The sequence below is a fragment of the Labrus bergylta genome, chromosome 24 (genome assembly GCF_963930695.1).
Source record: "Labrus bergylta chromosome 24, fLabBer1.1, whole genome shotgun sequence".
NCBI classification, from domain to species: Eukaryota; Metazoa; Chordata; class Actinopteri; order Labriformes; family Labridae; genus Labrus; species Labrus bergylta.
The window spans coordinates 3520128-3546644 of record NC_089218.1 but is presented as its reverse complement, the minus strand read 5'-3'; the positions used below and the strand labels follow the sequence as shown (position 1 = coordinate 3546644).

The 26517-nt window shown below is 47.3% G+C and overlaps 1 protein-coding gene across 1 annotated transcript in view; it reads left to right on the top strand.

Moving 5' to 3' along the window:
- Positions 1–18542, top strand: part of LOC109994740 (zinc finger protein GLI2-like) — a 43522-nt gene extending 24980 nt beyond the window's left edge. Inside the window, 10 exon segments of the mRNA XM_020648200.3 lie at positions 541–723; positions 6045–6246; positions 6749–6938; positions 7595–7705; positions 9396–9536; positions 11501–11650; positions 12381–12545; positions 13134–13406; positions 14713–15061; positions 15202–18542. Of these exon segments, the coding sequence (XP_020503856.2) occupies positions 541–723; positions 6045–6246; positions 6749–6938; positions 7595–7705; positions 9396–9536; positions 11501–11650; positions 12381–12545; positions 13134–13406; positions 14713–15061; positions 15202–17417 (3980 nt within the window). The 3' untranslated portion in view covers positions 17418–18542.
- Positions 18543–26517: the final 7975 nt, after the last annotated feature.

The following is a 26517-nucleotide window of genomic DNA, read 5'->3' as shown; positions in this document are numbered from 1 at the left end:
CTCGGCCTTCCCTCATCATTCAGAAGTTTTTCTTAAGTTGGAAATGTGATCCTGCAGGAGCAGCTTCATCAGCCATGACGTCAGCTCGAGCGGGACCTCTGCTCTGTTTCAGGTCGGGAGGCGTGATGTAGTCTGAATGTTGGCTCAGGAGACGAGGGCAGGAGGTGAAACATGAGGGTGAAGACATTTAGGGATTGAGACCGAGTCAAATGATGAGCTCAATGCAGAGCTGGAAACAGTTTGACACTCTGAAGAAACTTTTTGTTTCAGAGAGAAAATGTCGTCCTGTAAGTTTTAAATCAAAATCTTTCATTGTAGTTGTTTTTTTCTGCAGGGTTTCCGTCTCTCAGTGTTTGAATATTTCCCTCAGACAGTCAAACAGAGGTCTGCAGGACGGGGTGGGGGTGGGGGTGGGAGCACCTACACGGCCCGTTGCACATCAGCGACCCCGCCCTGCTGGCCCCTCGGTCCATTCAAGGATCTCCTCAGCGTGGAATTCAACCCTTTCTCACCCCTCCTCTCTTACCCCCCCTCTCACAGTGACCCACGAGCATTTAAAGGAGCGCGGTTTGTTCGGGCTCCCTCCTCCTCCTCCCGGGGCCAGTCCGGCGGAGTATTACCACCTGATGGCGAGCCACAGGAGCCCTTACAGCGAGCTGCTCATGCAGGGGGCCGGGGCCACCGCGGGGGCCCACCTGGCGGACTACATCACCCCCATCGATGGTGAGTAACAAACAGGCTCGGGCGGAGGTTCAGTTTGTTTGCTCTGACGTCGGCCGAACAGAAGACAGACACAGAAAGAGTCAGACAGCACTGAGCAGAGAGCCCTCGGGGGGGTGGAGACCAAAAACAGAGCTAAAGGGGAGGGATTAAATGACTCAGCGTCAGCTCTACATACATGGAAATGAAGTCAATTAAGCATTTAGCTCCATGGAAACACACTGTTCTGAACGTTGAAGTGTTTTCACATCACTAAGGGAGTCTGCCCCCTAGAGGCCAACAATCTTACAATGCAGCTTTTTACATGAACATAGGTGTGAAACTTGTGATTTATGTTAGCGTAGTAGTCTGCAAAGTATCTGATCTACTGCTAAGTTATCTGGTTTAAAAAAGGCAAACAGGAGAGCTAAAGAGGTGAGTCTTTAAAATGCAGGTCCAGTGCATAGAGTTTATAAGAAAGACAGGTTTCATGCTCCTCCATCTGGTCTGAAGTCACAGAAGGTCTTGCTCCCTGCAGCCCACCCTGCTCCGTCCAGCGAGCGGCTTTGACACTGATTAAGCAGAATGAAATTCCTATCAGGCCGTGGAGCTCAGCTGGGTGATGAAACAAAGATCACAGGATGGGCGTATAAATAAAAAAAAGGCCTTGTATACATTTTTCATGTCAGACTACTTCAAACGGCCGCTGGGCCTTCAGGTGTCGGCCGTGTGCTGCTCAGTGTTTCTCATCCTGAGCCAGCACTTTCCATAAACACGGAGGACTTAATGTGCCGCTGTCACATCTCACACGGACGCCATCGTCCTGCACGTCAGGTCACTGCAGGTATATTTAGTGTCAGAAACGCCTGCTTCGATTGGGCGCCTCACTCTGCACCTTAAAAGGGGAGGACTGTCTGAGAGGAGACGGATGGTGGAGAAGACGTTGTGATGATGAACAGCAGAGCGTGTGTGTGTGTGTGTGTGTGTGTGTGTGTGTGTGTGTGTGTGTGTGTGTGTGTGTGTGTGTGTGTGTGTGATGAAACACACCGACTACACTCCTCTTAATGTCCGCCTGCTCGGCTCTCACTTCCTCTTTTAGATATACAATAAACTGATAGGATCTCACCGGGATTCAGGGCATTTCCTTGGCCTGGAGGGCCCGTTAAATAAATAAAATGTTCCCAGAGAGAAAAACAAGAATTTATGTGAAACGTCCCTAAACTTCCTTTTCTACACAGAGATGATTGAGCTCAGCTCGGACTGTAAGAGTCCTGAAGACACGTTATTGTGATCTATCTGTGTCAGTGAGGTATTCCTCAGACACAGACCTGGGCAGATAAACCTTTCAGGACACGTGTGGGAGCAATAGATCAGCTGATTTGTATCGTTGTGGGGCGACCAATCGCTGCAGTTTGTTTCACAACTTCAGGAAGTGTTTTTGTCATGAGATCCAGAGGTGAAGTGTAGCTAACAGGAATGTTATCTTAGGATTTATCTGAGCAGCTTCTGCAGCGTTTTGCCAGATGGTGGTGCATTACGGTCCAGCTGAGGAAGGTTAACTCTTCCACTGGACAATCCCCCTGACGCCTGACACAGAAAAAAAAACCAGCGCACAGGATGCTCTGAACGCAGCCTCAGATGAAGTCAGAGTTCTAATGGCCGACGTCATTTGTTGGTGAAGCAAACTGAGGATTTAAAGCTGAAAGTTCTGATGCAAACTTGTAAAAGAAAAGATGCAAACTTGTAAAACATCTCAGACTGAAACTAAGACAAGCCGAGCAGCGTCTTCAGCTCGAAACAACAACTATTTGAGCAAAATAAAAAAATCTGAGTTTGGAGACTTCAGGCTCCTTCTGAGAATAATATCTAAGAATATTTCACAACATGCACTGAGAGCTCAACGGCTGAGCAGGCTGTCACACCGGGTTAAAGCCTTCTCTGCAGGTTCAGCACACAGAGCGCCGGCTTGTGAATGAGCCGCTGTGTTGTGGTGTCGGAGGCCAAACTAGACTGCTGGGAGCGGCTGCGGGCTGCCAGCAGCGTGAAGCCGTCCAGCCGCTCTCACTAAAGCTGTCATAACTTAGTTTGCAGCCGTCCTGAACACTGTGCAGGCGCCGAGGCCAAAACAAACGAGGAGCACGCTCAGCTCTGTCTCGCCAAAATGTCGTCGTTAAGTTATTCTCTGAAACTGTTGGACGTGGCTGTGAGAAGAAAAATCAGTCCACCTGCCAAGTGCAGCGTGTGTTTGGTTATTTGAGACGGTCTCCTCTACACGTCCACAGACGAGGAGTTAGATCCTCTCAGGACTGTGAGGCTCTAACCTGAGCCTCTAACCCAAGTCAGGGCAGGACGATCAAACAAAACACAAGGCAAAGGCGGAGAGAGAGAGAGAGAGGGAGAGGGAAAGATAGGGAGAGGGAGAGATAGAGAGAGGGAGAGAGAGAGGGAGAGGGAGAGAGAGAGAGGGAGAGGGAAAGATAGGGAGAGGGAGAGATAGGGAGAGAGAGAGAGAGAGAGAGAGAGGGAGAGGGAGAGAGAGAGAGGGAGAGGGAGAGAGAGAGAGGGAGAGGGAGAGAGAAGGCGAGAGAAGGGGAGAGGGAGACAGAGAGACAGAGAGAGAGGGACAGAGAGAGAAAGAGGGAGAGAGAGAGAAAGAGGGAGAAGGAGAGAGAGAGGGAGAGAGACAGAGAGAGAGACAGACGGAGAGAGGAAGAGAGAGAGGGAGAGCGAGAGACAGAGAGCGAGACAGAGAGAGGGAGAGAGAGGGAGAAGGAGAGGGAGAGAGGGCGAGAGAGAGAGGGAGAGGAGAGAGAGACAGAGAGGGAGAGAGACATAGAGAGGGAGAGAGAGAGGGAAAGGAGAGAGAGAGAGAGAGAGACAGAGAGGGAGAGAGAGAGAGAGAGAGAGAGAGAGAGAGACAGAGAGGGAGAGAGAGAGAGAGAGGGAGAGAGAGAGAGAGAGAGACAGAGAGGGAGAGAGAGAGGGAGAGAGAGAGAGAGAGAGAGACAGAGAGGGAGAGAGAGAGAGAGAGAGAGAGAGAGAGGGGGAGAGAGAGAGAGAGAGAGGTCAACAGGTCAGGTGCGCACGCACGCACGCACGCACGCACGCACGCACGCACGCACGCACGCACGCACGCACGCACGCACGCACGCACGCACGCACGCACGCACGCACGCACGCACGCACGCACGCACGCACGCACGCACGCACACACACACACACACACACACACTCTCTCACTCTTGTTGTGGCGGCTGCTGATATAAATCACGATGGAGGAGGGAGGGGCTGTAAGGGAACCAGACGAGCGAGGCTTTCCATTGGTCCATTAATCAGGGGAAGTGGCACATTAATAAACACATCTCCCCAGAGGTGAGAGGAAGTAACAGAGATGAATACGCCTTTACCCGAGCCGCCACGAGCACCAATAACAAAAAAAAAACACCTGATCTTCCACACCTGCACCCCCCCCCCCCCCCCTCCTCCCCGTCAACCTGAGCTCAACTTCAGCTCTTTAAATGTCCACATTAGCGTCCCGGCCCTGCAAACAGAAACGTCTTTGCTAATAAAGCCCCGAGCGGAGTCGTCCCTCGAGAGACGTTGATGTTTTTTTCCTCTTCTGCACATTTGTAACGTCATCATTCAAACGCCACTTCTCCCAGCGTGAAGACGTCCCTCCCCCGTCTTCAGTCTCAAAGCACTAATTTCTGAACAGATAACATATGTTAGAGATTTGTACGCGCTTAGAAAACAACCTCGCAGCTCTTTTAGTCATTAAGGACGGCGCTGAGAGCAAACGAAGCAGGATGAGTCTCATAGTTTGAAGTGTTTCTTGGACTGTCTTAACATCCTGGTCACTTTTAGTGGTTTAGTTTGATATCCCTCCTCAGAGCGCCGTTTGTCTGTTGATGATTGTTGGCTGATTGCCTCTGAACCTTCAGTTTGAAGAGGAGCTCAGCTCTCGTCCTCCGTCTGATTTACATTTGGTCGCGGGGATCGATCGGGTCGCTCTGCATACATTTCCTCTCAGTTGAAATCAATCCTCGGTAAATTGCCCTCATTTAACATCGTGAAGCACAACCCAGACTGTGCGATGTTTATCTGAAGTGATTACGGGAGGATTATTGTGGGAAGATTGATTAGTCATGTCTGAATGTTAATGAGGTCGCCACATGTGGGCAGATGTCAGAGCTGCACGGCGTGGAGCGCTCTCATACAGACACGAGTTTAGAGGATGATTATTTAGAGACAGGACGATGGAGAGTCAGAAAGAGAGAGAGAGAGAGAGAGAGAGAGAGAGAGCGGGATGGAGCCGCAGGTCATGCAGGACTATAGCCTCCGTACATGAGGCGGGCACACTGACCATTAGGCCACAGGCGCCCCCCAGTCATGATTTTAGACCCTCCTCGCACTCTTCCATGAAACAGTAATGACCAGAAGATTTAGGAAACAGGATTGAAATCTTTTTTCCCGTGCTGAGACCGTTCTTTCACTTCCTGCTCTTCAGGATCTTTCTTTTGACCTCCTCCTCTGAACATTTGTGTCACTGGGACAAATTTTCCAGCAGCTGCAGGAGTGTTTTTGTCGTGCTGTTGTTTGTGCCTCAGTGAGATTTTATTGAATAATCTCGTCTGCCACGTTCACTTTGCTTCACTCTGAGCAGATTGTTTTCTGTATCGGCTGTGAGTGAATCTCCAGCTCTTATTGAAAGGGTTGTTTTGTGTCTGTGGGGTTTGAGTGTCGCTGTGAGGACGCGGCAGCATCCATCACACACCTCTGAGCGAGCGGGCGACACGGCCGATGTGAGGCGTGACTCGTTAGATTTCAGGAATCATTCGTTTGGATTGAGAGTGGTTAGGGTCTCCAAGGAGAGCGGAGGATGTCTTTGGATTAGGTTTGAAGGGATGAGGGGTCAGGATGGAGGATGTGGAGCATTTATCACCTCTGTCACATTGACAGCAGGTATCTGCGGCGAGCGGCGTGCACTCGCTCTTTAAAATCATACAGCTGCATTTCAACAAGTTCATTATTAAACAGGTTAAAAAAAGAGTTTAGTTATGTTTGTGTAAAGGATCATTAAAGTCTGTAAACAGCTGCAGCCTTATCACACACAGAGGAGGAAGTGGTGCATTAGTTGGGGACTACTTTCTGTGGCGGATGGATACACACTGAGCTCAGACGACCGTGCTGTGATGATAAAGACAAGTTTGAGGTCTTAAACATGAAGAGTTAAACCTCCATTTGTTGTTATTGTAGTTGTAATAAGAGCGTGGAAGTGTGAAAAACCAGGGGCATCCTGGGAAATGAAGTCCTGAAACTGAAGTGACTCACCTGTGCGTCCACAGTGTCGAGGTTCTCCAGCCCCAGACTGACGCCCCGACTCAGCAGGAAGCGTGCTCTGTCCATCTCGCCGCTGTCGGACGCCAGCATCGACCTGCAGACGATGATCCGCACCTCGCCCAACTCGCTGGTCGCCTACATCAACAACTCGCGCTCCAGCTCGGCGGCCAGCAGCTCCTACGGACACCTGTCGGTCGGAGGGCTCAGGTAACACAATCATGTCGTACTTATGCAGCTATATCACTATTTTTACGTCACATCTTTCCTTTCCTACTTCCTTGTGTCGCTTCCTACCTCTTTATTTCTCCTTATCTATGCCTCCTCCTATCCTTTCCTCCTCCCTCTGTGCCCTAACATGTAGTCACCTTCCTGACATCCTCCTCTAACTTTCCCCATCTCCTTCAAACTCACTCGTTTCCTCTGTGCAGTCCTTCCTTACATCCTACTTCCTCACCACCTCCTCTTTGTCACTAACCTCCTCATCTTTTCCTCGTGCCTCCTCCAACAAACGTATCTTCTTTATCTTTCTCTGCGTCTCATTTATGCTCGCCGCTCTTGTTTTACATCCTCCAAAGGGTCCTTAACTCATTACTCATCTCCTACTTTCTTTCCTTGTTCCTCTTCTTCCCCTCCTCCCCTGCTTGTACACGTCTTTCTTCTTTGACCTTTACCTCCCTGCCGATTGTAACCTCAGCTTCTTTTTTGTCAGTCCCTCCTTCCCCTTCCCTCATCCCATCAACCCGATGGCTTACCAGCAGCTCCTCTCCCAGCAGCGGGGGCTCAGCGCCTTCGGTCACACCCCTCCTCTCATCCAGGCTCCGCCCTCCTTCTCCAGCCGCCAGCCGGGCCTCGGGCTCTCCTCGCTGCCCCCCTCCGTCCACAACGACCTGACGTCAAAGGTAAAAACACCTTTATAATATTTAATCATATTCATGTTTCCAAAGATCGCTCTGTGTGCAGAAATGTGGAAAAGGAATTCAAAAATCCACATTTCTGCACGAAAAAAAAAAAGGTTTTCTTTTCCTTTAATTCAACGAGTGAATAAAAAGTAGAAAAAGTTTTAAAATCTTTGAACTCTATTTAAAATGAATCCCAGAGAGTTTGGTGTGTTTGAGGCTCTCTGGATGAATCACTGTCTGGAGGAAAACCCCCATGCCCCCCCCCCCCTTTAACCTCCAGGTATTTCTGTCTGAACAAACTATTTCACCAGAAGTGGAATGAAGCCGCTCGGGTTTCAAACGGTTTGTCCTCGGGTGGATTGTGTTTGCGTTATGCTGTTTTGATTTGCGGTGACGGCCTCAGCGTGTGCAGCGTCCCCTCCGAGGTGAACATGAAACACATGATTCCCCTCCTCCCACAGGCTCATAACGTGGTTTTACTCTCCCAGCCAGTCAGAGTCCAGTCAGCTGTGACTCAGCCCGACTTTAGAAATGTAGGTGAGCGGGCAGCGAGGGCACGCGGCGGACGCCATGCTGTGTTTGTTCCTCCGTTACAAGGCGAGGTCGAAGTGTTTGTCTCTGGGTTTTGATCCTGAATCTGTCTCTCCCGTCTTCAGAACCACGGTGGAGACCCGGCGGTCAGCAGCACCGTCGACCCCATGATGACCAAAAGATCCAAAGTGAAGAGCGAGGCGGAGGGATTGAGGCCGCCATCGCCGTGTTCACCGGTACGAAGTCTGACCTTTAATGTTCTTTCAACGTGCATGTGACAGATTCTTCAGAGACACGAGGCGAGGTTCACTTCCTGTCTGCTGAGAAGCAAAGACACTTTTTAAACTGGACTACAAAGAAACATGTTCATTTTAAAGAAGGGCTTATTGGGGCGCCGGTAGCCTAGTGGTTAGTGGGCAATCCCCATGTACGGAAGCCGTAGTCCTTCAAGCGGACGGCCCGGGTTCAAATCCGACCTGTGGCTCCTTTCCCGCTCGTCATTCCCCACTCTCTCTCTCTCTCTCTCTCTCTCTCTCTCTCTCTCTCTGAGTTCTGACTCTGAAATGTTTTAGGGGAAGTTGGGTGTGTTGGTCTTTTAGGGACATATCTGACATCTGTGTACGGCCCTGGTGACCTTTGACCTTCTGAAACATGCCGTCACTCTCGCAAGCATTTTTAAAAAGTTAAAATATTTCATGAATCATTTCTTTTCTGGCGCTTTGTAATCATAAGCGGGGGCATTTTTAAAAAAAAACCGATGACCTCCTCTTTCTCTTCATCGTTTTTTTCCTGTCTCCTCGATGTGTCTCGATCGTGACGACTCACACGGCGGCCCCATGGCGCCCTCTGTGACCCCTCTGGAAAAGACGTCTCAGATAAAGAAAATCTCCACATGATAAGAGCTTTGCACCCCCCCCCCCCCCCTCCCCCTCTCCCCCCTCCCCCTCGCTCCCCGGCCACTGTAAACTGTGCCAGAGCACTTCATTTTCATGAAATATTGGCCGGGCTTTATTGTCATGTGAGGAGCCTTTTTCTCTCTTTTGACAAATTTGCGGCTCCTCTCCGATAGCGAGGCAGCTCCGGGCTTGATGCATGGGGACGGCGGTGCGCGCAGTCGTCTTGGGGCCACCAGAATTGATGAAGATAGCGTGCGTGGGGCAGAGACAAACATGCTGCAGTCAGCACGTTCTGTGTGTGTGTGTGTGTGTGTGTGTGTGTGTGTGTGTGTTGTTGGCGAGGCTTACAGGAAGCCGTATGGGACAAGCTCAGTGTCAGTTTCTCGTGTTCAGCTGTCTTTGTGAGGACACTTTGAGTTTCAGACCTCGAGTGATAGGACGTTTACGATACGAGGAACGTTTTAAGAACTTTTTTTTTTTTTTTAAATGTTTGAGGAGGGATTTAAATAAGTTCGGACACTTGAGGACAATCAGGAAGTTTAAGAAGCTTTCCCAAAGTGAAGTTGCATCCTGTTTTTAAGATAAGTGCGCTCCACGTTGAGGTTTCTGGAAAGCATCGAGCGTTTGTTTCTGAAGTTTTTAGACTTCATATTGGTGGAGTTTTTGTAGAACTCTCTCTGACCCCGAGTGCGATCAAACGTTTTTCATTGTTTGAAACACAAACTCAGAAATGTTTTATTTGCTTCGTTAAGGTTCACGCCGCTTCATTACAGGGAAGCCGAGAGTTGTAAACAGTCATGTGTGTGTTTTTGTGGTGGCGGTTGTCAAAACAAACGTCTTGAAGTCCAGTGAAGCGTGCTGGACTTGGATCTGTAATTGAGTGTCTGTGGCGTTCCCGTCAGGTCAAACATTAGAACAAACAGCTGATTAGGAGTCCACACAGCTTTGGGCTCTAAAACTCTTCCACATGTGTTCCACACGCTCAAACAGAAGTGTGTCAGCGTGCGCTTTAACGTCTCGTCTCCCACAGATTCATCACAGCAGCTTGTTGGACTTGAAGGACGACGTGGATCGGGACGAGTGCAAGCAGGAGCCGGAGGCCGTCTACGAGACCAACTGTCACTGGGAGGGCTGCAGCAAAGAGTACGACACACAAGACCAGCTCGTGCACGTGAGTGTGTGTGTGTGTGTGTGTAAAAAAGTAAACAAACCTCTCCACACATGAGAAACAAATCCTGTAATCTGGAGTCCGGCTACGTAACAAACAACCGAATAATGAGGATAAAAATGAGTCTTTAAAACACCACTTCCCTTCAAACGTCAAACCCGCTCACTGAAGTCAAGACAGCGGGAACAATCGATCTGAAGACGCCACAGAGCAGGAATTCCAAACTTCAGATTTTAAAACTCTCACAGATTCTATGACTGTGTGAACAAAGGGACGCTACAAAGGTCCCTTTTTGATGTCGTTCATTTCAGAGTTTGTCAAAACAGCCGATTGATTGTCTGCACACACAATGGTACCAGAGTTGGATATTATCCCCTCTCTCTCCTCCCAACACTTCCTGTCTCTCTGCAATAAAGACAAAAATCTTTAAAACACTAAAACCAGCTTTTAATAGATTGAATCCTCCTAAACTCAGACGGTGTGATACGTCTGAAACACGATCGTTGTCATGCATGCAGAGAGCTTCTTTAGGGTAACACTTTGAACTCACCTTTTGAGTTCAGTTATCCTTCTCAAACTTTGAGTCTAAACTTCAGCAGAAACTTGAGATGTCTCGATACTGATCAGAAAAGCTCCTCAGATTTTTTTCTGACATGAAGTGTCAAACTGTCGCCTGTTTGTCGACCTGTCCTCCAAACCGTCTTCAGATTGTGTTTTTCACATCACAACAAGCAGAGTCTTGGTTAAAAGGGTCTAAAACATTCCTCACTTCCAGTGAAGCAAAGAGAGGAAGGGGGGGGGGGGGGGGCGGAGGGGATTAGTGAGGGTCAGGGGGCGTTAAAGCTGCTATGTGCAGCTCCTCTCATCACCAACAGGACTCTGATGCGTTGATATGATCCCTCTAATAAACTCCTTCACAGAGCGGCTCTGACTCCTCTTCAGATAACAGGATAAACATTTACAGAGTCTCAAGTCGTTATGCTAAGCTAAGCTAAGAGAATCCTTTAACAGAAGATCTTGAGACCACTTTTTGAAGGTCTCTGTCTCGGTCTCAGACCAGGCGGACTCCAGATTTGAAATCAAGACCACCACTGATCGTCTCCTCTCACGTCATTACTGTGATAAGAAGGAAAACTCCTCTTTTTAAAAGAACAAATAACTTTAAGTCATTCATAGTTTGATTTTTATCCCCCGGTTACGACCGCTACCTACAGTCTGAGTGAGGGACACGCCTCCTAAACACAGGATGATGATTTTCAGTGATATTTATGGTCTTGGTCTTGTCTCGGTCTTGATCCCTAAATGTCTTGGTGTTGGTCTTGGAGCACTCCGGTCTCAGGTATGTCTAGGTCTTGGTTAACAATAGGCCCGGCAACGACGTGATGTGCGTATAACTACCCCCCCCCCCCCTTCTAGTTTTGCAAATTTTTCTGCAGATTTAAAACGTTTTGTTGAACAAAAATGGTTTCAGGGAATAGAACAATAAATATCCTAAATAACTAAATAGTTTTCAGCTCTTTCATTTTTAACTTAATTCATGTGATGCTCCTTGAAGATCTTGAAGATGCAGCCTGAGTAAAATCAAGAAAAAGACGCAGGACATTTTCTACATTGGAAGATTGTTTCACAAGAATGACAGAGTGATCTTTAGGGCAGAAATCAGAGTGAATATTTAGACTTCAGACTGGACTTTGATTCTGGCTGATTTGAAGAAGCTGCTGCTAATTAGTGTGACTGTAACACCTCTGTGTGCTGCAGACGTCCTCAGAGACTCTCAGAAGACAGATCTTCAGAGAAAAACTCTGCCCAGAACAACATGAGAGCCTCTTAGTGGACAACTCTCTGCAGAAAACTGCTCATTTCTCTCTTCCTGTGTGTGTGTGTGTGTGTGTGTGTGTGTGTGTGTGTGTGTGTGTGTGTGTGTGTGTGTGTGTGTGTGTGTGTGTGTGTGCGTGCTTGTCCCACAGCACATCAATAATGACCACATCCACGGAGAGAAGAAGGAGTTTGTGTGCCGCTGGGAGGAGTGTTCGCGGGAGCAGAAGCCCTTCAAAGCTCAGTACATGCTGGTGGTTCACATGCGCCGACACACAGGGGAGAAACCACACAAGTGCACGGTGGGTAACGGATGGCCCCGGCGCCCCCACGGGCCCCCCGAGGGCGGCAGCTCATGCTCTCTAAACACCGACAACCGCACATGTTTCTGCACACACACACACACACACACACACACACACACACACACACACACACACACACCACGGAGACGGCAGGATTCCTTCCTCTTTGACTCAACACACATTACAGAAAATATAAATCTCCTTGTGTCTGTTTAAACTGATTCTTCATCCAGAAGAATTCAAACTCCTCAAACACACCTGGGTAGAAACACTCCGACTCCATCTTTGTGGAGTTCCTTTAAAATGATGCACATGTTTTTATGTCACAAAGAGTTTAAAAAAAAAAAATCTACGAGTTTTAAACCATATATAAGAAATGAGGCCGATTATTTTTGGAATAGTATTTTCTTCTGGAATAACTAAAGGCTCGTTTTGTCTAAAAAACATCAGAAGACTGAAACTGGCGCCCTGACTGAAGTGACATCTTGAATAATGTTTCTTTTATCCACAGCTGAAATGATTCAGTCCACATTGACATTGGTGTCTTAGTGTAATTCATTGCCTTTAAAAAAAAACAGACTTCAGCTTTAGTTCAACACGTTTTTTAGATGTTTTAACCATTGTAAGAAGTTCATCACTGTCCTTAAAGTTGAGAGATGACGCTGCATTAGACGAGACGAGACGTCAACATCAACACGTTTCTTGTTTTCTGTCTGCTCCTTTGCAGTTCGAGGGCTGCGCCAAGGCTTACTCCCGTCTGGAGAATCTGAAAACACACCTTCGCTCTCACACCGGAGAGAAACCGTACGTCTGCGAGCACGAGGGATGCAACAAAGCCTTCTCTAACGCCTCGGACCGAGCCAAACACCAGAACCGGACTCACTCCAACGAGGTACACGCACAGAAAGGCTTCATCGTTTGCCGACCGTTGTCACAGGAAAACATTCCTGGGAGACACAAGTTCATCTTTGTCTTAAATTGACTTCTTAACGGAGATGATTTCCTGTCAGGCAGCACTGAGGGGGAAATCTCCCTGCTGTTTTATTCTCTGTACAGATGTAAACAACTGTTTGTTTGTTGCTTCAGTCCCTCTGTGTTCGTCCGCTGAGGTTTGTGAGTAAATAACGAGGTGTAGACATAATGAGCACGACGGCCCACAATGCATCAGGGCAAATAATGCCTCCCCCTCCCTCCGCTCCCGGCTGAGTGGGACCACCTGCAGATGGTGAATAGAAAATGAAACCTGGCAGCGTTTCAGAGACTCAGAGCTTTTCTATCAGGGGGGGAAACAGCGACAGTGCAACAACACACACTTACTGTACGCTCAGATTAACCCTTCACAGACCCGCACATCATCACAATCTAACAACACAACGTCCTAAACGTTCCCTCCACAGCTCGGTTCTTTCTGATTTTTAATTTAATGTAAATTTATAATTTTTAACTTCAATATAACCTGATTATTTCTCTGTTTGCACAGAAACCCTACGTGTGTAAGATCCCGGGTTGCACAAAGCGTTACACAGATCCCAGCTCGCTCAGGAAGCACGTGAAGACGGTTCACGGCCCGGAGGCACACGTCACCAAGAAACAGCGCAGCGACCTGCCGCCGAGGCCGCCCAGGGAGAACGGCGAGAACGAGGCGGGAAACAGAGACAAATTCCAGAGGGAGGACAAGATATCAGACAACAGCTCCCCTAGAGGCGTGGATGAGTACCTGCACGTGAAAAACATCAAGACTGAAAACTCTGTGGTAAGAAAAGTTATTTTTAAGTTTGCTGATCTAAATAAATAAGGAAAGTTTTTCTTGTAGTGGAAAGCATGCCTCTTTATCCTAACATGTTCTCTGCCTGCTGCTTGATTGTTTTTATTCTTCTCTTTCTGACTTTCCTCTCGGACAGACCTTACTAAGGTGAGCTCACCTGCAGCTTTTTATGTCGCATCTTATGCCATCGTTACCATCTTTGGCCATTTTCCTCCATTAAATATTTTAAATTTTTGGAAAAGGAATTAGGACGGCTATGAGGTCAGATTTCCTGCAGAAAATAAACGCAGACAAAGAAGTTTGAAGCTTGGCACATTTTCTTACACTGAATTACATCCATAACTATTTGAACCTTTTGTATTGAAGGTGACAGTTTCTTCTTCAAATGCAAACACTGTCTAAGAATTTGGAGGATTTTACTCATACTGCATGTGATCTGTGATATATCGTGTGCATCACTTTTACACTTTAAACCTACAGTGGAGAGCCATCACACACACGTCACAGAGGCTCAACATGATAAAAGCCACTGCAGGATTAATATTCAAACTCTGGGAATTGGACTGCGCGCTCTGTGCAATCAGAGCCAACTATCAAGCTGTGATCAAGACAGCTTTTTAGCGGTGAATAAATTAGCATCTGGCAGGAAACTGAGGCTGGCCAATTCAGACAGATACTCATACTGTAGCTGGTATTGTTCTAAGAAAAAAGTCAATTATTCGTGCGTCAGAAATTGACTCCATTTATTCCAATTCATAAGAAAAAGACTCGAGATCAGTCACATCTTTGCACTGTTTGGCTCTGGTACTCTGCTGGTGCTTTAGATAAATCCAGCCATGAGGAAAAATCTATAAATCTCACCAAAACACAGTGTCTTGCTCACCTAAATGTTCAAGAAGCCTCCACAATCATGATTCAGTTTTTGAGAGAAAGAAACATCTTGTGATTATTGGCCTGGCTCGGCTCAAGCTGCCTTTCATCCTGCCCATTTTTAATTCACAGACAGACTAAGACAGCCTGTAATCTGTGGTACACCCCCACCTCTTCACCCCATCCCCAAAAACACTCATTATTTACAATTAAGCCGGGGGAGGATAAAAGATTCAATGATTCACTGTTCTCTGTGCCATGTTAACCACTGTTCTACTTTTGTTCTGCAAAGAAAAACATTTTTTAGGACTAACAGCCATGTTTATTCTGCTCCTCTCATGTTCCTTTTTATCTCCTCCCCTCTTTTTCTTCACCCTCTGCCTCTCCTCCGTCACTCTTTCCACATATCTTTCCCTGTTTTTAGATGTATCAGTCCAGCCCTGGCGGTCAGTCATCATGTAGCAGCGAACCATCACCACTTGGCAGTGCCACCAACAATGACAGTGGAGTAGAAATGGCGGCACACAGCGGGGGGAGCCTGGGAGACCTGAGCAGCCTGGACGACCTGCCCTTCGTGGAGTCCTTTGGCTGCGACCATTCCAACGGCGGGATGGCGGTGTTGGGTCTCCACTATAGAAAGCAGTTTGGCATCAGCCAGCGCTTGGAACAGCTGAAGAAGGAGAAACTGAGGACAGTGAGGGACTCGTGTCGATGGGCCAGCAACCCGACACCCCCGGCCCTGGGCACCAAGCTCCCACCCATACCAGCAAGCGGTGAGTACAGATCTTCTTGATCTCCACCAACTCCTGAGAAGATATCATACTTTACTGTAGGTTGGGTTTTGTGAGCCTGATTGCTGGAAATAGCTCAACAACGTGATAAGTGAGTAACATGCTTGTTTGTCTATCCGCAGGGTCCCTCCTGGAGAATCCAAGTATCAGTGGTTGTCCAGGATCCTTCCCTGGCTCTGGCTTGGGTGATCTGAGCTCTGGTAAAACTACTCTGTTGGAAAACCTTTCAGAGCGCAGAGACAGCACTTCCAGTACCCTGAGCTCAGTTTACACCCTCAGCCGCCGCTCCTCAGGCATCTCCCCTTGCTACTCTAGTCGGCGCTCAAGCCAGGCCTCGCAGTTTGGTGCCAACCGCCCCAGCAACATCAGCTCTGCTGACTCCTATGACCCCATCTCTGCAGACATGTCCCGACGCTCCAGTCAGACCAGTCAGTGTGGAGGGACATCTGGAGGAGCAGGAGGGTGTGGAGGACGTGTTCCCAGCCCTCTAAGCCTTACCCCAGCCCAGCACTATCGCCTCAAGGCCAAATACGCTGCTGCCACTGGAGGTGCACCGCCTACACCTCTTCCATACATGGACCGAATGTGTCTGAAGACCAACACAGCCTTTTACGAGGACTCCCAGGATTCCTCTACCACCAACAAAGGTCTGACATCAAGGCAGTACAGCAACTACAACTCACGGAGCATGATGCCTCATGAGGTCCCGACAAATATCCCCCGCCGAGCCAGTGACCCCGTGAGACGTGTGGCCAGAGATTATATCAGCCAGAACCAAATGCAGCGCTACAACAGCATGGGCACGCTGAGGGGAGGGGTGACCATGCAGCCTCATCCGCCTCCTGCTGCAGATCACTTACATTTATCCCAGCAAGGGTGCCTCCGCTCAGATGTTAGTCCCCATCGCCACCCTTACAGTGTGAGACCCCCCAGCATTACAGAGAATATAACCATGGAAATGATAACGAATGACATCCCTGAGGAAGACCTGGTACTGTCTGACAACAGAGAAACCAACAACAGGGTGCCAAACAATCACCAATACATCCAAGGAAACTCACATCTCCAGCAGCAGTCGTACTATCAAAGTAGAATGGCGGTAGGGAACACCAACAGGAACCAACCTGATCAGGTTTTGGCCGCCTCCAGCATGAGTCCAGGACAGCAACGACAGATGTTTCCATCTTCACCCCAGGACAGTAAGGTCAACGTTCTTGGTCAGTGCACCAGAGGGTCTGCAGTCTCCTTGGATGCCGATCAGCAGTATCCTCAACCACAAGTCAGAGAAAACCTAGCTGTCCTCCAGCAAAACCAGAACTTTGGACCTTTCCACACCAATGTCAGCTCCAATCAGCAGATGATCCCAAACTTAAGGACAACCCCGCAGAGATGCAAAGAGCTGAATACTAAACCTGAAGGAAACTGCTTCCAGCAGCAGAGTTTCCAGCAGTTGTCAAATCTGAATGAAGCAGTTGGCTGTCAGTACAGGTTCAGGGAGGGCATGAGTCCCTATGACCAGAATGGTAACAACACTTATCAACATTGTAATAACAAAACAGCAGTCACTGGAAGCTTAGTAAGCCCCACATGCAAACAAGAGCCAGTGGACATGGACACTATGGACATGCACTTTCCCAAATTTCAGCCTGTGCAAGTTAAAACTGAGGACTGTGACAGATCAATCATGATTTCAGATCAGCAACACTGCACCCTGGCCTCCCAGAATCCCTTGCAAAGTGGCAATCAGAGCCATACTCAGCCGAGGCCACCGACAGAACCAAAACCTCTAAACAGGCATGTTTCTGGGTCAAAGGTCATGCAGCAAACAAGGAACTCAAGTAATGCAGACCCTGGTGTTTCTTCTAAGTTACCCAGCAGTAGAGTTTTTGGACTTAATTGCAGCAGCAGCAGCAGCAACACTGATAACAACACTGTGTACTACACAGGGCAGATTCAAGTACTGGAGTCCAACGGGAACTTTGACCATCTTGTTTCTCCGGTTGTGAATGTACCTCCTTTTGAAAACAATGCCATGTCTTCCAGTTCGAGCAACAACACGGCGTCCAGGACTGCAGACTGTAACTCAGCACTGGAGCAGGAGCAGATAGACTTTGAAAGCATGCTGGACGATGGAGATCACTCCAGCCTCGTGTCGGGAACCCTGAGTCCAGGTCTGCTCCAGAACTTGTCCCAGAGTTCCTCCCGACTGACGACGCCCAGGAACTCTGTCACGTTGCCCTCTGTGCAGACGGGGACGGGTAACATGGCCATCGGGGACATGAGCTCACTGCTAACTGCTTTGTCAGAAGAGAGCAAGTTCTTCAACCTGATGTCTTAGCCACATGTCAGAACAAACTGCTTCCTCTGACAGAAATGTACTTACGCCCGGTAAACATTCAAACAACTCATGATGGATGTGATTGGATGCCAAAAAGCCTCAGCAGTGTGAAACTCTTGTACAGTCTCAGTTGTGTATCATTTAAAATGGCATTTTTCTACGTCTTTGAAAAGCCATATTAAGTTGTTTTGCCTTAGTAAATAAACAACAGAATCCCGTCGGTTGTTGTAGAGGTCTGCAGTAAGAAGTTTACTAAGTGCCTAGCTCAGCCAGAACATGTGCTTACTGTGCATATAGTCACATATAAAATGTGTGAATGCTTCCAGGTATTATCTGATACCTACTTATTTGGAATGTATCATCAGCACAAACTTACACTGTAAATGAAACGAGCTGATTTTTATTCTATATCAAGTTGCTCATTTCTGTTTTTCCCCTCCTCCATCATCACAGTTTGCCGTCACTGTCCTCTAATTAACTGCTGAGATGAACTGTGACATGTCAGAGTCAGGCTTCAGAGACTCCATCTGGGACTGAATTATGAACCCATGCATTAAAAACCGCTCGAGCTGCTGCAGCGAGAAGAGCAGAAGACTTTTGAGGAAAAATCAAACTTTTTCTTTTGTACATTGTTGGACCAGTTTGTTGAGCTGGTTTGATGTAAATATCATTTGTACATTTTTAAGAAATACAATATTGACATTGATTTTTTTAAACTCTGTTTGTGTTGTCCTTCATACTGATGCTTTTCAGGTTTTGCACAGAACAGACTGAAGAAAGGTTCGATGACAGGTGTTTGAGTATTATTATGTCACAGGAGAGATTATGGTTTGTGTTACAAAGAAACTACTTTGCTAAGAGTAATGAAGGATTCATCTTCACGTTTAAAACCCGGGATAAAATCCTTACAAATCCAACTGTGACTGTTGGAAATGAGGAACAAATCTATGGTCTCCTGTCTTGATCTATTCATACCACCACACCCACTCCCTCCAAGGTGTCGCAGTACTGTTCCCACTATACATCATGAGATTTTTGGCTCCTAAATACCACAGGTATTAATCCAAACGGAGAATGTTATCTCCTGTTTTCTAACACCTCATCAGTTGTCACTTGTCATAGCTGAGTAAACATCCTCATTGGTCAGCCCGTCACTGGATTACTTCCTGTGTGAAGAGTGTTGATGGCTTCAATAATTCATCAAGAAAACTTTTGTCTTTGAAGCCACGATCCTGCACCGTTTTCCGACAAAAGCACTTTCCTCAAACCTTTCCTGTTGAGAGTCAGACGGAGGCTACACACATTCTTCAGACATCGTACGACCTCTTTCAAGGCGGCTTTGAAAAACTTCCCCCTGACCTCGTCTTAACTCGCCAGCGAGAGCCGGCTTGACATAATGTAAATTCTCGCTGGTAAGCTGATGAAAAAGGACGCTAACAGGAGGGGAAAAGGCGGGACGCGTGCAGAGCGGCTGCTGCTGCAGTTAGCCTGTGTGTACTTCAATATTAGCTCTGACAGAGCGGCCCTGAGGACGCCGCTGCTGAAACCACATAAAACAAAGCTGCTGAGAGGAGCGGGGGGTTCCGGGGACGCAGCGCTGAGTGTTAGCGAGAGGAACAAATGATTTTAGTCTGTCAGGGAATTCAGCAGAGGATACGTTTGATCTGGAGTTTGTGATTGCTTTTGCCACTGGAATTCCTTATTCTCTCAGAGATGTGAAGTGGGAGAGAAAAGCGCCTCGGGCTGTGAAATCCAGCCAGGCCCCGAACAAGAGGTGGAGATAAGACGCTCAGAGATTGTGCTTTAACAGCACCTTCATTTATTGATGGAGATAACCGAGTGCCAGAGATGAGAGCCGCGTCTCAGGATTATAAATATAAGTATTGTTTGTAATAAAAGAACAGGTTTTAATAATTGAAATATGATGCAAGTAAACCCCAGACAGGATGATTTTAAAGCGCAGATTTTAAAAACAACGCTTGAAATCTTTTAAGGTCAAGTTAAGTCAAGTTCAGTTTGTATAAGAGCCGACATCCTCAGACAGCCAAACATATCTGGAGCTTCTTTTACTCGATGGTATGTCAGGGACGATAAACCTGGAACAGTTTTAACCCCGTGTCCACCTGGAGTTTTTTCTGAGCGCCAGCGTCTTTCTTCAATTGTTTTCAATTAGTAGAGAGCGTTCACAGCGCCAGGTGGCTGCCATGAGAACAATCGAACACCCAGCGTCTTTTCTTCCGAGTTCTATGCCATTTTTGTGTGGCCGCTCTGAGCACTCAAGTTAAAAATCTTTTAACTTTTCAGAAAGTCGCTGACCCAAATGTTTTTTCCCCAAATGTCTTATATTCCCCGTAGTTTTAGCCTCCTACAGACCGTGTCTTGTACCTTCATCCTCCTCGCTCCGTGTCTGATCAGGAAATAAACCGTCTTAAATATAAAACATGCAGTAAAGAGTAACGGAGCAGCGTCGCTCATACAGCGGCCGTTGTACAGACTGTTGTCATAGAGACAGGACGGACATGCAGCGCTTTTCTTCTCAGTGCACAAACACTTCATGCAGGAGCCTCGATTCCACAGCCAGCGCTTTTCTGCCTGGAAAAACCGCCATGCCTAAGAGTGTCTCTGTGTTCTTAATGATCATCGAGTCATCGTTTCACAGGAACCTTTTAGATAAACAGTAAAAATACTTCAAGTGTAAAATGCTGCGTAAGTTATCTTATCTGAGCTTTTACTTTTTGTGTTCCACTTCATAAACTGACAGAACTGATTCTATCTACTACTCCCTTCGCACCCTGGTGAAAACGAACTCCTGTGTTGACCGTAGTCATGACGACCGGGTGAAACTGACCTGAGGAAGAGAATATGTTTACAACACGAGCTAATGTATCAGAGTATAATTTTCATAATGTTTTTATCAGTACAGTACGGCAGCTTTCAGGAGCAGCTCACACTCCCTTATGCAGCGGCCTTTGATTTAACATCCGGTGTTTCCACGGCAACCATAAACATGTCGTGTCTGTCATGGCAGCCGCCACAACAACACACGTCCCGTTACAATTACAAGATTCCAGATTTCTCTGTCTTTGCTAACTGTTGGAAATATTTGAGGGGATGTAAGTACTCGACAATAAAATAAATAAAACAGGTTTAGTTTTTAATTTATTTAGATATTTGAATGTAAACATTGTCATAACATTTTACACACTGTACCTTTAAAGGGGGAAACAACCAACAGGAAGCTCTGAAATCGATGATGTTCACTTCCTCCAAGAATCAAACACAGATAACAGAAAGACTGGATGTAAGGGATCTCTTCTCAATTATCTATACTCAGTGGTAGACGACGTATCACTGAAGGTCAGAATATCGATCCAACACTAGATTTGCACATTCAAAACTGAGCGGATCAGTGAAGAGTCACCACCATGCAGCCAAGGAGCTGATCTAAACAATCTGCTTGCTTGAGGGTTTAACGGGTTTCGGAGGAATGTGTTTTACAGCGAGCGCTGCATTCTCCAGCGTCTCTCCGAGGCTTCGAGTTGGACAAACTCTTTATGAGCAGGAAGCTTTTCCTAACACTCGGACTAATCTGAAAACAGCTGCCTGCTGCTCACACACCTGCAGGAAAGCTTCCCCTCAAAGTAGTTAAGACGACTCGTCAAGGTGGACATTTTCCTGTAGATCAAACCAAAGAAGCTGAAAGATCATCTGTTCCATACATGTACAGAGAGGTTTGTCATATCTAGAAGTGTCCTGAACACTGACGATCAAGAGGTTTGAACTTCCTGCTAAATATTAAAGTTCTTCTTCTTCTCCTCTCTGGGGCACAAGTAGAAACCCTGTCCTGCATCCAGAGTGAGACGGCAGTAAGGTTTATGGTTGTCCAGATTTTAAACTGAGATATGATTCTGGTAACAATCAAACCACATTGTTACCTCGGCAACAACAACAGAAGTCCTCATACCTACTCCTGGGTCATTTCTAGTTTTGAATGAATAAACTTGAAAGCTGTCTGAATTAGACGAGAGATTGTTAGCGCTTCGGTTGGGCTCTCTCTCTCTCTCTTTCTCGTTCAGAATATGTACGAGTGTGTCATCAAAATAACCCACACTGTATCGAGGTATCAAAAAGTATCATGAAGTGTTGAAAATTTGACAACCTGAGATAAATGTGCCTAACGAGAGGTGAACACACAAAGTAAGAATGGAACCTGAGCAGGTGTTTTAAAATGAATTCTTTCATTTTCTTTGCAAAGGAAATCGTCGTCTTCTGTGGTTTTCCATTCAGCAGGAGGCCACCCACCATCAACAAGCTCAGAGTTCAAGTCTCCCTTGCTGGAAACAACATCGTGACCACTGGGCCAACACGGACGCCAGCAGCTCAGTTCCATCTCTGACAATGAAAGCAGCAGCGGACGCTCTCTGACGCGCTCTGACCTCCACCTCCCGCCTCCTCCCTTTCCTCCTGATGACACCTCGTCACATCGGCAGCTCTCTGCATTACTGCGTTATTATCCCACATGTGACGGGCTAACAAGGCTGCATCCCTCCTCCAGCTCCCCGTGTCAGAGTGGATGATGGATAGTCACTGATCCTCATTCATTTCTATTAGACTAATCTAAAAATCCCCTCCACAGCTCAGCCGCTCATCCTCAGGCTGCGAGACAGACATTCATTTAGGAATCAATTTCAGGAGCTTCTGCTCAAACTGGCACTTGACGAGAGTGTCTGTCTCCATTTGTTTTCTGCCCGCTGATGATCCCGCGTCACAAACACTGTCTGAATATGAGTCTGCGACTAGCCAGACAGAAGAATCCACAAAGAAAGGTAAAGAGTAGAGACATCCTGAAGCCAGTTTCACACCTCATCAGGGCTTTACATCTTTAAAAACACAAACCAGACCAAGTGGAGCATTCAACTATCAAAACATCCAACAGCAATAAAACCGCCTTCAGTGTCAACATACTTCATAAGCCATGAATTATTATACCTGAAGTGTCCGTCATGTGGTCACATATTCATCCAAATCACCTTGCGGTTCTAGAAACGCAGACATTTCTTTGCATGTGTGGCCCCTGAGGGACAAATGTATTATTAAGGCGTCTCCTCTCATTTCAATAGGGCCACCTCCCCGCCGAGAGCGAGCGCCGAGGCCTCCGTGTCAGCGCTGCTTAATATTAACTACGGCCCTCTGAATAATCCTCATCCCCAGAAACTGAGGTCAACACTTCGAGAAAGACTTAGAGGACGGAACGATCGGTCCGCTCCTCTAACGAGACGCTCAGCACGCAGCTTTAAACCTGGCACAGAGTGTTCAGGGTTTCACCAGTTTGCAAACAGCCTTTCCCAGGATTTATCAGTCGCTGACCAGCACGAGGAAGATGTTGACTGAGGGACGTTTCAGGTTTTTAAAAAGGTGGGAAGTTGTTTGAATTCTGACAAACACTTTGAGAGAGCAGGGAGGATTAAACTGAGAAATGAGTGAAAATAAAAGATATCAAACACGTCGTGCAGCTACAGTTAAAAGGTTGTGTTCGTGTCGCTGAGGAGGGGAGAGCCGGCCAATCATCAGCCAGGCCTTCAGTGTCATGAACTAATACAGCATGCATATTCATGATATGTTCCTATGCAAAATAACATCTGTTTCCCAACAACATGCCATCTGTTTGAGGGACTATTAACGCTTAGAAAACAACAACACTGAGAGCTGCTACAAAACTATTGTGCAGGTGATTATCTGTGATATCTCATGCAGGCAGAGTCTCCGCTGTCATTTACATTGATCACACACACACACACACACACACACCTGAGAGAGAACATACTCATTAGCTCCTGCACAGAGGTTCAGTGTGTTTATCGAGGACAGAAGACGGGTTTAGAAACAATCTTAACGGTGATTTTTGTCACTGACGGGCTCCGGTTGTTATTCTAAGTGTGTGACCACATCACAGAAAGGATCCCTGCAGAGAGAGAGAGACCTTCTTGTTACAGAAGATGATGATTTATTTTCTTCCTTCAAAGCCACCAGGCTCCACAGACTGTAGCAGAGAAGTCGAAGTAATCAAAATGACTTTTCTGTAACTCATCAGGAAGTTGTGTATCAGCTGTCAGTTTGAGTTTGAGTATGAGGTTGAAATGCTGTGATCAGGACCAGCAGGAGGAGGAGGAGGAGGGTGAGGAGGAGTGAGCAGCAGGGGTGTCGGGGTTTCAGGGAGTCATGGATCTCGGCAGCAGCTGAGGGAGGTCACCTCGCTGCTCCTGGGTCCTCGCGGTCTCCTCTCTCTGGAGGTTTGAGGATGGAGGTCCTCATTAACACCTCCCATCGCTCTGCCCTCTCCTCCTCATGCTCGCCCAGGCCTCCTTCTCTGAGGATTCACAGCTCTAAACGTATGCCGGGACGGTCCAGGTGTCATCCAGCAGGTGTCTGCTGACGGCTGCCGGATTCTGATTAGAACCCACTGTGAGGACTTTACATCCCGCCACAGCGTTGTATCTGCAGCTGTTCTCCTTAATGATGTTCTGCCAACACACCGGTACTTCTTTTATATCATTAAATTCTTCTCGTGATACGTCAGTAACTCTCTGACTGTCTCTCTATGAGCTCAGCGCTTTCTGGAGTAAACAAAGTGTAAAGATACGTCAGCGCACAAATTCTCATAATCTCCTTTTGCAGGCCTCGCTGGATGACTCAGACAAACACACTTCAGATGTCGGGATTCTGCTGTGGTCAACAACAACACACTGCGACACGCAAAACATTCAGCGCACACACCTATCTCTGTTTAAACGAGTAAGAAGATTGCACGACGACTAGTTCAGGACTTGAGCGGTGGCAGAGCAAACCTGAGGACGGAGTCTGGTGCTACCGTCGAGCTCCCCCGAGATGTCATGGACTTAAATCGACTAAACATAAGAGGACAGGCGGTGCTGGTTTGAAAACCTGCAAAGCCGCTCAACTCAGGTCCAGTTTGGAGGGATGGGTCTGGAGGTGCCTTCAGGGAGGGGAAACACAGAAGAGAGGGATTCCACAGGCTCACAGATGGTGCAGGGGAGAGAACCTGGAAAGGTGAGCAGGTTGTGATAACACTAATTGTATTTTGCACTTTTAGCAACAACAAAAAACTGGACGCATTTCTCCAGAAGCATCACTTCTGTTGACTATAGTCGTATTAATGATCTTGACCTTCCAGCTCGTGCTGCTTTAAGATAAACGCAGAGAAGTAAAAGTACCAAAAACGAGTCTGAAGGAAATGCTCCAGTAAAGTAAAAGGTACTCAGGAAACACTTTGAAATGTTCCACCTTACTTAGAACCAAAACTTTTCTGTGTCGTCCTGTGGTATGAAAACTAATTGACTTGAGGAATGGGTTTTAATTTCACGTTGTTCTGTGTTTCTAAACGTCCCACAGCTGCACATCTTTTAATATTGACGATGCACACGAGCTTCAGCGAGGGAGCACCTGAACCTGAGGGGCGGCCATCTTTGATCTGGCACAACAAAAAGGTCAGCTGTGTATCGGCGCTGTGTGTTTTAGAACATTTCTTTCTCAAATCTTGACATGAAAGTTGTTTTTTTTTTTTTGGAGGATGGTATCCCGTTGTGGTCGGGCAGAGAAAACACGTTCTCCTGGAGGGGAGTTCATCTCTGCTCGCTGTTTCAAAGGCACAAAGCAAAAAAGCAGAGAACAAAGCAGCTCTGTGTGTAAAGGCCGGCTGCTCGCTCACTGTTTGTGTCTCAATTTTTAACCCCCGCCTCCCTCCTCCTCCTCCTCCTCCATCACTGGCACAGACAAGGCTTCAGCGAGGAGTGAACACTATTATTTCATAGCCTGTGAAAACAAGAGACGTGAACGCAGCGTACATTTGAAGCAGGAATCATAAATAGGTAAATGTTCTCCTCTTGTAATCAGAGTGAAGAAAGTTGACACACCTTGTTCACAAAGTCTTTCTTTATGTGCTTCAGGGCTTCACCAAAGAGTACACAAGAGGAACACAGACGGCATCAAACATTCACCTCCTGATGCAACGCTGATCTAAGTGTGTTCATGTTTTTCTCCCCACGGTGAGAACGGCCTCCTCAGCTTCATTATTCTTCTCCGTATTAAAGACTCAAAGTTTATAAATCAACCTTTTTCTTCAGACCAGGAGAGGAGGGGGTTGTTTTCTTTGCAAGCTGCTTCAACAGGCGGGAAATGCAGCATCATTTTTCCACTGCAGTTAATAGGGAGGCCCTGATGCTGAGGCAGCGCGGCGTGCCAGCTCCGCGGATGCTTCTGGCACCTTCACGCTCTTTCTGGAAAGACTTAACAGGCCTGGGTTGCATGTCTTGGCTCTGAGATCTGAGCTTGAGTCAGTCTCCCCTGACGTAATCCTTTAAGAAATGGCTCTCCTCGCTGGCTGCGAACCACGCCGCCTCTCCGCAACATAAAGGGAGTCTTGCTGTGATTATCAGCACGGTTAATAACCCCGCCGCCGAGCCAAAGTTTGCAAAAAACGTCGAGAGAGAAAAAAACACTCCGCTCTCTTCTCCAGCTCTGCATTAGAGTCCATTTATGCAAAGCGTAGCTCGGCCTGTCAGCGGCTAATCATTACAAGGATGATCGATGGTGTTTATTTTCTGATGATGGAACGCAACCCCCTGCCTGATGATAATTGGAATAAAAAGGACAGATCAAGCCGGCACAGTTATTAAATTATCAGACCATAATTTGCATTAATGCCCGTGTTTGGGCCGCAGAGCTGTAAGGGGGGATGGAGGTTTGACAGAGGCCCAGCGCCGGCTTGTTAGAGAGGGGGGTCCACCTTGAAGAGCTCGCCGTGCCCTTGGCCCCCCGCAGACGCTCCCAACATCATCACGACACACTGACAGCCGTCACATGAAGGAGGCAGACAGCTGATTCACTGATGAAGACACGTCTGATGACTGAATTTGGCTCGATTGAGTTTCGTCCTTGTTGAAGTCGTTATCTCTGGGTCAGAGCGTCCTCAACGAGCATCATCTCTTAATCTCTGTAAGGAAAATGTGAAACAACAGACTGCAGATACACTTTGTTTTTCAGCATCTCTAAGTGTCAATGGAGCTGAAATTGTTGTAAATAA